General features: G+C 47.4%; 1 protein-coding gene across 1 annotated transcript; it reads right to left on the minus strand.

Annotated features, from left to right (window-relative positions):
• Positions 1–8,646: 8,646 nt before the first annotated feature.
• Positions 8,647–10,463, minus strand: NOG (noggin). The gene has a single exon (XM_009964119.3). The coding sequence runs from the start codon at positions 9,935–9,937 to the stop codon at positions 9,266–9,268; it is 672 nt and encodes a 223-aa protein (XP_009962421.2). The 5' UTR covers positions 9,938–10,463; the 3' UTR covers positions 8,647–9,265.
• Positions 10,464–11,684: the final 1,221 nt, after the last annotated feature.

Raw genomic sequence — 11,684 nt, forward strand, 5'->3', positions numbered from 1 at the left:
CTCCTTCAGCATGTGACAGCATCAACCACGCTGGTGAGAGGCAAGAGGGAAAAAAGTGGAGAGAGGGTAATGCTGCCTAAGCTCTACCTCCCCTGTCCTCCCTTCTCCCCTACAAATCCACCCTGGCAGAAGATATGGCTTTGAATATAATTATTTTGCTTTAGGATTCCTCTTGCCTGTGCGAAACTGTAAGTCCTCTTCTTTTTCTCATTACTTCAGGCTGAGCAGATTTGGAAATGGGATTTTCTGCAGCTGCTAGGAAAGCTATGTACCTAAATCACACTTTTTTTTTTTTTTTTTCCCCCTATGTACATCTATTAGGTCTTTGGGGAAAAAAAAAAATCTTTCTATAACCAATTACAAAGTTCACAGTATCAGATACAAACTTAAGTGGTAATGCTACATCTGCTGTTTTCCACTGTGGGGTGCATCTTTTGTCTGCTATTGAGAGCTGTGAATCTGCATCCAAAACTCAGTTTTTCTCCCCCATAGGTGTCTGCTTGTTGAACAAGATGCCTAATCTTAGACACCCAGGCCTGGAAATGTTAACCTTAAAGTCTGTTGGCATCTCTCAGAAGCTTAGGAGTAAGAGGAACCTAGTCTGGCTGTCTGAAACGTTTCATTCAGATTGCTTTAAATATTTTGTGGATGATTACAGTCTGAACATTTGACTACATGCCACTTCATTAGACTTACTCATTTTTTTGTTCATACCTTAGATGGGAAATTAAAAATGATCTCTTTAAAAACTCTGATATTTAATTTCCCATAAGATATGAGGGATATTCAGGGCAGTGTCTGGAAAAAAATTAGGATAATAAGGTGTATAAATCTCTGCTTCATTTGAAACAACGCATAAAAGCCAACCCCACATTAATTTTTTTGCTGAAAGAACTTCAATAAGTTTTAAAGTAAGTGTTTCATTTACTGCCACATGCCACACATACATGGCAAACAGTTTATACAAACCACAACACTCAGCTGTTCCTGGTTAGGTAAAACAGCCCTCCCCTGAACACCCAAGCTGCTCTCGGTTCCCTTGGGACTCTGATACAGGGTGCTGAGCATTTTGGCTTGATCCAAGGGAGAACCTATGTACATGTTTTACTTTAATCAGGTGAGCAGTCCTTCTCTTGAGGTGCTCATGAAGCCTAAGCTGAGTATGTGCTTAAGATTTTGTTGGCTCAAACCAGCATGCTCTGCACTTCTGAAGACAGTTTAAGTACAGTATAACTATCCCTGACCTGGTGGTCCAGTCTTAATGCCTTCTTCATGTAGTTCTTAGTGAACTTTATTAGACTTTCCAGTTAACTAGAATACTCCACTGTGTATATACACAACTGTACTGGGTTTGCGTGGCAACGTTTTGGTAGCAGGGGGGCTAAAGGGGTGGCTTCTGTGAGAAGCTGCTAGAAGCTGCCCCGATGTCTAATAAAGCCAATGCCAACCAGCTCCACGTTGGACCTGCCGCTGGCCAAGGCTGAACCCATCAGTGACGGTGGTAGCAGCTCTGGGATAACAGATTTAAGAAGGGGGAAGAAGACCTGCGCAACAGCCGAAGAGGGGAGTGTGAATATGTGAGAAACAACTCTGCAGACACCAAGGTCAGTGAAGAAGGAGGGGGAGGAGATGCTCCAGGCGCCGGAGCAGAGATTCCCCTGCAGCCCGCAGTGAAGACCAACAGTGAGGCAGGCTGTCCCCTGCACCCATGGAGCTCCATGGTGGAGCAGATACCCACCTGCAGCCTGGGGAGAACCCCACACTGGAGCAGGGGGATCCCTGAAGGAGGCTGTGACCCTGTGGGAAGCCCACGCTGGAGCAGGCTCCTGGCAGGACCTGTGGACCCATGGGGAACCCATGGTGGAGCGGTCTGCTCCTGAAGGATACACCCCTTGGGAGGGACCCACACTGGAGCAGTTCATGAAGAGCTGCAGCCCATGGGAAGGACCCACATTGGAGAAGTTTGTGGAGAGCCGTCTCCTGTGGGAGGAACCTCATGCTGGAGCAGGGCAAGAGTGTGAGGAGTCCTCCCTCTGCAGAGTAAGGAGCAGCAGAAACAATGACTCATGAACTGACTGCAACCCCCATCCCCTGCCCCCTGCGCCACTTGGGGGAGAAGGTAGAGAAAATCAGGAGTGAAGTTAAGCCAGGGAAGAAGAGAGGGGGGGAAGAAGGTGTTTTAAGATTTGGCTTTATTTCTCATCATCCCACTCTGATTTGATTTGTAATAAATTAAGCTAATTTTCCCAAGTTGAGTCTGTTTCGCCCCAGACAGTAGTTGCTGAGTGATCTCCCTGTTCTTATCTTGTCTCATGAGCCTTTTGTTCTATTTTCTCTCCGCTGTCTGGTTGAGGAGGGGGGAGTGATAGAGCGGCTTTGGTGGGCACCTGGCCTCCAGCCAGGGTCAGCCCACCACAACAGAAGATCTGGATCCAGTAAACTACTCAGTGAAAAGGGACTCTTCACACCCTTCTGAATCCAATAGACTACAAGCAGATACAACGAGACAGAGGACAGATACCAAAGTGCTTCTAAGGCCACAAGAAAGATTTCTAGTGTAGCGCTAAGACTTAATTTAGGGCTTGATTATAACTAAGACAGTAAGGCTTATTTTCAAGATCTTCGAGGTTCAAGTCAATGACCTGATTCACTGTGCAAGTATTACCTACAAAACAAAATTTTATCCACTTATTCCAAAAGGACATGATGAACTTGGAAGTCCACTCAATTTTAAAAGATAGTATTTCAGCTTGTCTCACCGGGCTATAAAGTCCCTCTACTAATTTATGCATGTTTACAATAATATTAATGCATTTTTTTCAGTATTCTGTTGCTGTATGAAAGAGTGCCCTTGGAGGAACAAATCTATGCAAAGAGCAAAATAAAAACTGACTAGATATGCAGTATCTCTAAATGTGCAAAGCAAACTAGGAGACGGAGTGAAGGAAAGTTATTTTCTGAACATTTTTCATTCACAGACAATATTATGAAGTGCTTGAAATACCAGAAGGTTCATTTTGAAACAGAGGAGTGATGTTTACACTGGCCCTTATATAAATATGTATTGGGTTTATGAACTTCTTTTTCCTAATACCTGAAGTTAAAATCAGCTTATTTATTGCTGAGAAAAGGTGCTGGATTTTTTTATTGCACAGGTACAACACAGCAGCTTGACAAGCATATTCTGAATCACAGTCTGTTCCATCCTTTGTTCAGAGAAATGCATGTTCAGAGCTGCATGATTAGGGTTCTTAAGGAAGGGTAAACTCTAACCTGAGCCCTGGAAAGTTGCACTGCCTTAACTAAAGCAGACCAACCCAGGGAGCAGAATGTATTTCTACTGGTAGGCATAAGATGCATTTACTGTAAAGTAATTTGTACCGCACCACACAGTGCAGCAGGCACTTAATACAGCAGAGTATGGCCCTTGCATTTGCTGCATCTTCCTCTGGACTGCAGTTTTGCGTCCAAGCCAGGTAATACATTGCCAGGTGTGGGTCAAATATAAAGATATTACTGTACCAGAAGGAAAATACTATTAGCGCTGTATCTATACAAGGGACTATACCGGTTATATTCTCCTATATTAACTCCTCCCCTGAAAAATAAAAAAAAAACTCAACAACAATATAACTTTATTCCTACTAAATCACAAACACAGATCAAACATCCTCATTCCTGTTTCATTTTGCTCTTTGAATTGAGAATCTTTGCAAGCATGTCAGTTCTGGTGGTGGCTTTGTGATCTGGATCCTGCTTGGTAGGATCTATGCAGAGACCAACAACTCATTCTACACAGCCCACTATGCAGGCATCAGATGACTGTGGCTTTCAGTTACTACCTCTGGATTGAAGCCAGAAGCCTAGCGGTGAAAAGCTCTTTATACCATTACCAATCCCCCGAGCCACCCAGTCCTTCTCCATTGCATACAGGTTTTTAGTGTTGTGCCTTAAGATCTGTTCTGGTTCTGAGTAACGTTCTTTGTGATGGGAGTCTTGCCACTCCCCCTCTCATGAGGGAAAAAAAAAATGAGGAGGGAGCATGAAACCTATTTTCAAACTCTGTTATGATTATCTGATGCAGCTAGTACTCTTGGATTCTCTAAGGGAGAGACTTGAGTGCTGGGGAATGTCTGTCTTAGGTGAAGAGTAGGCTCCAGTCTAGTCAGTGCTAAGGTCTGTGTGCCTTCAGTCCATATGGCTGCCTTTAGCTTGGTGGCAGCTCTTGCACAGGAGCACCCGCACACAGCCAGAGGCCCTCCTGGGGACGGCTGCTAAGCTTTCCGGGATTTCTGCAGGCTGGCCGGGCCCACGTGCGCACACAGGCTGGTCTGGTCTTGAGTGTTGTCTCAGAACCACACTTCATGGCAGCATAAAGATACCCCTGGAGAGGGCAGAATGTACAACCAGTGAGACCCCAGAGCATCTGTTCTCAGCTGGTTTCCATCTAAACTATCCACCTAAAGAGTTAGAGGCTAAGTTGTGCCATCTCCGCAGCTCCTGTCCTCCAGTTCAGCAAAGTGACTGACTCTGACATACCCGTGCAGATTTATCTTCTAAGTATCTCTTATCTTAGACTCTTCAGAAAGCACATCACAGCTGCTTTTCCTCACAGAGAACTAGCTGCAGGAGACTTAACAGTAATACATTGGTACCCAGCCTTCACGAAAGAGGGCTGTAAGCTGCTGATCCTGCAACAACACCTCTAAGGATTTAGAGTCTTTAATGTTGATTGCTGAATATTTCTGTTCCCCTCTGAACCATTCCAACAGTTGTTTCAAGTGAATGTATTCATTCCCTTCCTTTTAACCATTGGAGCTTCTTGCTTGGTCTGGGAGCAAGAAAGAGGGAATGAAAGGGTCTCTTCAAATTTGCTGTAGCTGCTCTCTTAAAAGAGAGCATTGACATAGATTCTGCAGCTCTCGTGTGTAGCAGGACTCCCAGAGGACTTGCACGCACAGAACGACTGCAAGATCCTTACAGGCACTCCAGGAAGAGTGTGGCTGTTCTCCTCCCGCTGGATGAGAGTATCGTATCTATTCCTAGCATGGATCTACCAGGTGGCAGCATTCCCCTGCCAACATACCTCTGGTTTGGCTTACCTTGAAAGCGATGATGTTATAGTATATGATGACGTCATTATATTTATTTCAACTTTCAGTGAAGATTCCTGGCAAATCTCCGAGCTGGAATATCTGCTTTTAAATGGATCCAAGATCCAGCCAACATGGTGCAGATTACATTTATATGACACAACTCAAGAAAGGTGAACTGTTAGGAATTTTTTTAGCAGCTGTTGATGTTACTAAATTAAAATTATTTCTCTATTAAAACTATGGAAGAGGAAAAACTTGTCCAGTATTTATACAAACACTGCTGCTCTAATTTCTAGCTGTGGTTATTTCTGTGATGACTCCATCGTGCACTCATGCAATCTCAAGAATTTATCTTTGTGGTGGTATTTTGAAAAGGATAAAATGAATCAAATATATTTTTTCAGTTAAGTATGTGTATGAGGACACTGTCACAGATGTGACAGACATTGCACTTCTATGGTATGTGTAACAAAGTTTTCCTAGTTGGTTATTTTTCTTCACACCATATGGTCTAATTTTGAATGAGCTTATTACAAATGTTGGGACAACTTACTCTGGTCTACTTTTTTTTTATCCTTTTATCAACTGTGTTACTCTTATCACTTTCAAATTGGCCTACAACATCACAACTTTCATTAAAAGTCACGTGCTTTCCATAAAGCATTTGAGAATGCTACATAAGATATTGCTCTGCACTGGCAAAATAATGGCTTGGATGCTAAATCAAATTTCATCACGGAACCCCCCCAATGAACACTGGGCCTTAACTTTACTAGATTTTGAATAAACACATGGTGTGAGAGAATAAATTATTCTGGATAGAGACTACACGAACAAAGAAGATTAAGTCCTTTACTCCTCAGAAGAAACTGCAAGGACTCAACCAAGCTTATGCAGATATGGCAGAGCTAGAAATGAATTTAAATTTCCAATATCACACCTGAAGACACTAAAATTACAAAAGAAGAAACTGAAGAGTAACTAAAAGCAAACTTTCAACCCTTCCCTTCTTATTTCTTCCCCACAGTGGTCTCTGTGAGGTCTTATGATGCCACTACAAAGATCAGCAAACAAAAATTGGCTGTGTTATGAATTGATTTCAATTTAAAAGAGCCATAATTCAATTTTGCTTTAAAAACATATTACAAAATCTAATATTAAAAAGATTTGCATAGAAACATTCATCAGAAAGATATTTTATTTGTTTGGCTTGAAACACTTCCACTACAAGCCAAACATTTCAACACTAGAGCAGGAGGACCAGAAAGTGAACCTGACCAGAAACAACAGTGAAAACTATTAGTTTATTTTTGCTTTACCAGCTGACAAAATTTAATTATTTATTAAAAAAAAAAAAAAAATCACAGGCCTTGTGGATGGTGAAACTTGATTTTTTTAACCCCAAATTTTCTTGTAAATTTATTAGTAACAGGGTGTTAGTAGTTGAGACAGCAGGTATGTACATAAGTCTTCCTGATTAAAATGGCTATCAGATTAAAAATAAAATGGATGTGGTGATATTTAGACTATATTAACAACATACTTATTTTACACTCACAAATATACACACCTCTCCGCACACATAAAAAATTAAAATTTTTAAGCAAACAGTCAGAGGTGGTTTCCAGTAGAAGTCTCTGTTTGCCCCATTGCTTGGATCATAGACAGATAAATCACAGGGTGAGTCCCTTTGCTAAGTAGTGGGAATATTACTTTAGTAAAGTTTGCTAATGGGGCAAAGGACCTTGTATTGTAATCCAGTGACATTTTCAACCTTCGGAGAACTTTTGTTGACATTCCCCGAGTCCCTGGCTGCCATCCCAGCATGAAATAGTTTCTGTTCACATAATTCTCGTGTTTACCAGTCATGAAAAACTCTTGCTTTTGGCTTTTTTTTTTTTTAAATAAACTTTTTTTTTTTTTTTGCAAGTGAAACTCTGTCTAAAAAAATATTGGCCCCAGGCATAGAAGGTTTTGCATAAATTCATATGTGATGAATGGCTGATTTTAATGTTATTTGGGTATTTGTCAGAACCTAACAAATATACATGGTAATGGTGGTTCATAAACTTAAACATCTCAATATACCCTTTCTTCTAGAAATAAATTACGTTTGTTTGCCCTGCCTGGAGTCCTAAGGTAGCCGACATTAGGAATATTTTAAATGTGATCATCCATCCAGCATGTCTTTCAGGCGCCACGAAGATTAAATGAAAGAATCATAAGATGAAGGTCTTTAACTTTTAATCCTTTTACAATGAACCCTTAGATAGACATGGGGGCAGGGTGCCTTCTATGTGAGTAATAATGCCTCTGTTCCTCTTCACTAGGTTAATGAATACCCTAAATGTCCCAAGATCTGATTTTTTTTTTCCAAACTATTGAAATTAGAAGCAAAGAGACGGGTGGTAAAACGCACCGAAAGAGTGAAGGGGGGAATGAATATGCATTCGGAGATATGCGAACTAAACGTTAGAGAAAGCAGGGCTGGCTTCTGTCAATGAAAGACACACGGATTTAAAATAATTAGCATAGATTCCCTCAGAGTTTGGAAAAAAAAAAAAAAAAGTTTTTTGATTCCAAGATAAATAAGGAAAAGGCTTTCTGCACTGTCAGGCAGCCTTTTGAAGAACACGTGGAGCGTTTGTTTTTGCAGTTGGTATCTATGAGATACTAACCGTCGGGTCTCCCAGCACGTAAAAGTCAGATACTTCGTTAGTTGCGGCGGGTCCTTGAAAAGCCGCGGGAGGACAGTTGCGCGCCCCGCGGGCCGCGGCCGTGCCCCCCGGCGCTGCCTCGCTCCGCGGAGCGCGGAGCGGAGTCCGCGGGCTGCCCCGCGCGGGGGCGGGCGGAGCGGCGCCGCGGGCCCCGCGGAGGGCGGGCCGCAGAGAGCGCGACCGCGGAACCACCGCGCACCTCGGCGGCAGCGGCGGCCCCGGGCGCGGGGGAGCCCGGAGCTCCCTGGCCTGCGGGGGGGAAGCGGCGCTGGAGGGGGCCCGGCCCTGGGCAGCGCAGCGCCGGGCGGCCGCGGCAGGGATCACCCGGGGCTGGCGGGAGCCCAAAGAGTTAAACCGGACTGCGAGGGGCGACGCGGCCGGGCAGGGTGTGCGAGGCTGTCATAGGATCAGGCTAATAACGTGTCTGCGCTGAAAACCCCCAAAGCCCAAGGGTCAAGTTTCAGCAGTGTCCCACCACAATGGTAGGTGTGAAAGACACGTGTCCCGTTGTAAATGAAATGTCAAGCGGTTTAAAAAAAAAAAAAAGAAAAAAAAAAAAATCCCAACCCGGCTGCCAGCGAGCGCGCCCCGCCTGCGCGGCAGCGGGCGAGCGGCTCCGCGGGGGCCAGCGCAGCCGCCCCTCGCCCGCCCCACCCGCGGCACTGCTGTGGGGTAGGTGCCAAAGATGCCCTTCTAGGAGAGTCGGGAGCAGGTCCCCACCTCCCCCTGCCACCACGAAACGTCCTGCTGAGCGTGGAGAACAAGGAGGAGTGAGAAGAAAGCCCCCCCCGAAGGTGGCCAAACCAAAAAGCAAACAGAATCCAAACGGCTCGTGTTTTAGTGGTTGACTTTAATTCTGCACTGCACTTTTACTACAAGGATATAAAGAATAAATAGCAGATACTCTTCATTTACATAGGATTAAGTCATTCAAACTGTTCTCTCTATTTACAATAACATTGTGCTCTAGGCGTTTATTCATTTTTATTTTAAATCTAAAGTCCATAAGAAAAAAAGAAAAAAACCTCACACACACGCTTTCCGAATAATGGAAAATAGCTTTAAAACGTTTTCTTATCAAAAAGTTTGGTTTGTATTTTTTAATCCTTTTATTAAAAAAAAAAAAAACAAACAAAAAAATCCAACAAAAAACCTACTTCGTCAAAGCGAAGCAACTTCTCTCTGGAATATAAATACAAAAAAAAAAAAAGATACATTAGCAACGATCAGGGTAATAGTTTTAAAAATACAGTAGACGCTGATTATTTCACGTATAATACTGACCTTTTAATAGTATATTAAAACGGTGCCATATATACACACAATATACATTCTCCTACACGTTACAGTGCATTACAACGTTAACCAGAAAGCAAATGTCTTTTATTTTTGTTGCAGCCAAGGTCCACGTGAGTCCGCTGGAGAAGGGGCGAGAAAAGGTAAGTGCCAGCCCTAGCAGGAGCACTTGCACTCCGAAATGATGGGGTACTGGATGGGTATCCATGTGCACCGCTGCCCTCCCCGGCGCTGGCACCTCCACCTCAGGATCGTTAAATGCACGGACTTGGCAGGTTTGCAAACCATGCCTTCTGGGACTGAACAAGACCTTTTACTGTAGCAGCTGCCCACTTTGACATACCGGGGCCAAAAGCGGCTGCCGAGATCGTTCCACGTGTATAGGACCGGGCAGAAGGTCTGGGACCAGAGCCACATCTGCAGCTTCCTGCGCAGCTTCTTGCTCAGCCTGTGCTTCTTGCCCGGCTGTAGCCCGTCGTAAAACTCCAGCCCTTTGATTTCGCTGGGCATCGCTCCCGAGGGTCTCTGCCTGAGCAGCAAGTCCAGCTCAGCTAGATCGTCCACTCCCAGCCGGTCCTCGGGCAAGGAAATAGCCATAAAGTTAGGGTCGAAGTGTCCGCCCATGAGGTTCCTTAGCAAGGTCTCGTTAAGATCCTTCTCCTTGGGGTCAAAGATAGGGTCCGGGTGCTCGATTAGATCCACCAAGGGCAAGTTGTCGCTGGGAGCCGGTCGGATGTGCAGATAGTGCTGGCAGGCGCCTTGCTCTAGCCGGAGACCCAGCAGAACCACCAAGGCGTATATAGTCACAAGGCACTGGGAATGATCCATCCTTGGGAGAGCGGTGGGGGGGGGAGAGGGGGGCTGGGTTCACCAAACAGCAGGGGAAGAAGGTGCAAGCAAAGACATCAGAAAACTTGTACGGGGATATCCAAAATAGCTTGTCTTTAAGGGGGATCACCTCCACTCCCCGCACCACCAGCAAAGACAGCCCCCTAACAAGCCCGGAGAACAAGCCCCCTGCAAACACTCTCTTTTGCAGGCTTCTCTATAAAATTTCTCCTGGTGGAGCCGCTCCAAAACTCTGCTGCTGCTTCTTTTCACCCTCCCCGGGAAAGGGAGATGCCTCTTTTTGTTGCAAATTCTGCTCGCTGCTGCTGCTCCTCGTTGTCTGCCCGTGCGTATGGAAGTTGCTGCCGATTCTTCCTCCCCGCTCCTCTCCGCCGTTTGCAAAGCAGCCTCCTCAGCAGCAACAGCAGCCACGCACGTTGGCACCAGTTTGTCTGCTTTGCAAGGACCCAAAGCCTTTAAATTTCCTGCACTTTCAGCTTCATCTCCATGGAAACCACAGACTCTCTTCGAACCCACCCCACCCCCCTTAAAAAAAAAAAAAAAAAAAAAAAAAAAACCACACACACAACACAACCCCCACTCCCACAAAAGTCCAGGAGCGCGCGGCTTCCCCCTTCCCACCCAGCAGGCACCCTCTGGTGGGGAAGGCTGAGGCGGGAGCCGCCGCTGCCTCCCCCCGCCTTCCGCACGCCGCCGCTCACGCGAGCCCGCCGCGCCCCGGGAGATGCTGCTCCCGCCGGGGCAGCCACCGGCCGGCTCCGCTCCGCCGGCACGACACGCCGCTGCGGCCGCCGCCGCCGGCTCCTCGCTCGGCCTCGCCGGTCACCCCATGGGCGCAGCCCGGGCGGCGGCGGAGCGCGGCCTCTCCCGCTCGCCCCGCGCAGGAGCGCGGCCCGGCTGCTGGCGGAGGGCGGCAGCGCGCCCCTCGGTGCGCCCGCTTCCGCGCCCTCCCGTCCCGGCCGGCGCCGCCTCGGCCGCTGGGGGCTGCTGGCCCGGCTCCGCACATGGGCCCGCGATGCGCTGCCCACCGCGCCCGGCCGCGGGGCCGCCGCAGACGCCTCCTCTGCCCCGGCGCCGCGCGGCAGCCGCCCGCCGCCTTCCCGGGCGGAGCGAGCCCTCTGCTGGCGGCGCCGCGGGCCGGGCCGGGGCCGGGGCCGGGGCCGGGGCCGGGGCCGGGGCCGGCGGCTGCCCGCGGGCGGGTGGTGGGCACGGTGATTGGGGCGAGGCGGCGCGGCGGTCGCATTATTAGGGGATCGAAGCCCCTGGAATGCAAGTCCCGCGCCGTGCCGGTGAACGCGGGCAGAAACGGTGTATCACGGCTGGGAGGAGGAGGCTCCTGCGGACAGTGCCTGGACCTCTGGGGCTCCCGCCGAGCGGGACCCCCCGTCCGGAGCCTGCCATCCCCCGGGAGGAGCCCGGCGGCTCCGCTCCCCTCGCACGTTGCCCGGCAGGCTGCGGGGCTCCGCTGCTGCCCAGAGCACGCACTGCAAATTTTTCTAGGGAGAGCTCTAAGACTGCTCCATCAGAAACGAAATTTCCAGTTATGCTCTCAATCCATACAGAAAAGATGGAAAGTCTACCTCAATAGCAAGTACATAAAACAATGTTAAAAATTGATACTAAATGCTACTTGCACTGCAGAATTATTGTCTCCCAAGGAGCACTCGCAAGGCACGGCAGGCTGCAGGCTGTAAGGGGAGGTGAACAGTCTATTACGGTTTGAGTA

The sequence above is a fragment of the Tyto alba genome, unplaced genomic scaffold (assembly GCF_018691265.1).
Source record: "Tyto alba isolate M040663 unplaced genomic scaffold, T.alba_DEE_v4.0 Super-Scaffold_39, whole genome shotgun sequence".
NCBI classification, from domain to species: Eukaryota; Metazoa; Chordata; class Aves; order Strigiformes; family Tytonidae; genus Tyto; species Tyto alba.

Bases quoted from the DNA above. Each gene is read 5' to 3' on its own strand.
- NOG (XM_009964119.3), bottom strand. From the start codon at position 9,937: ATGGATCATTCCCAGTGCCTTGTGACTATATACGCCTTGGTGGTTCTG.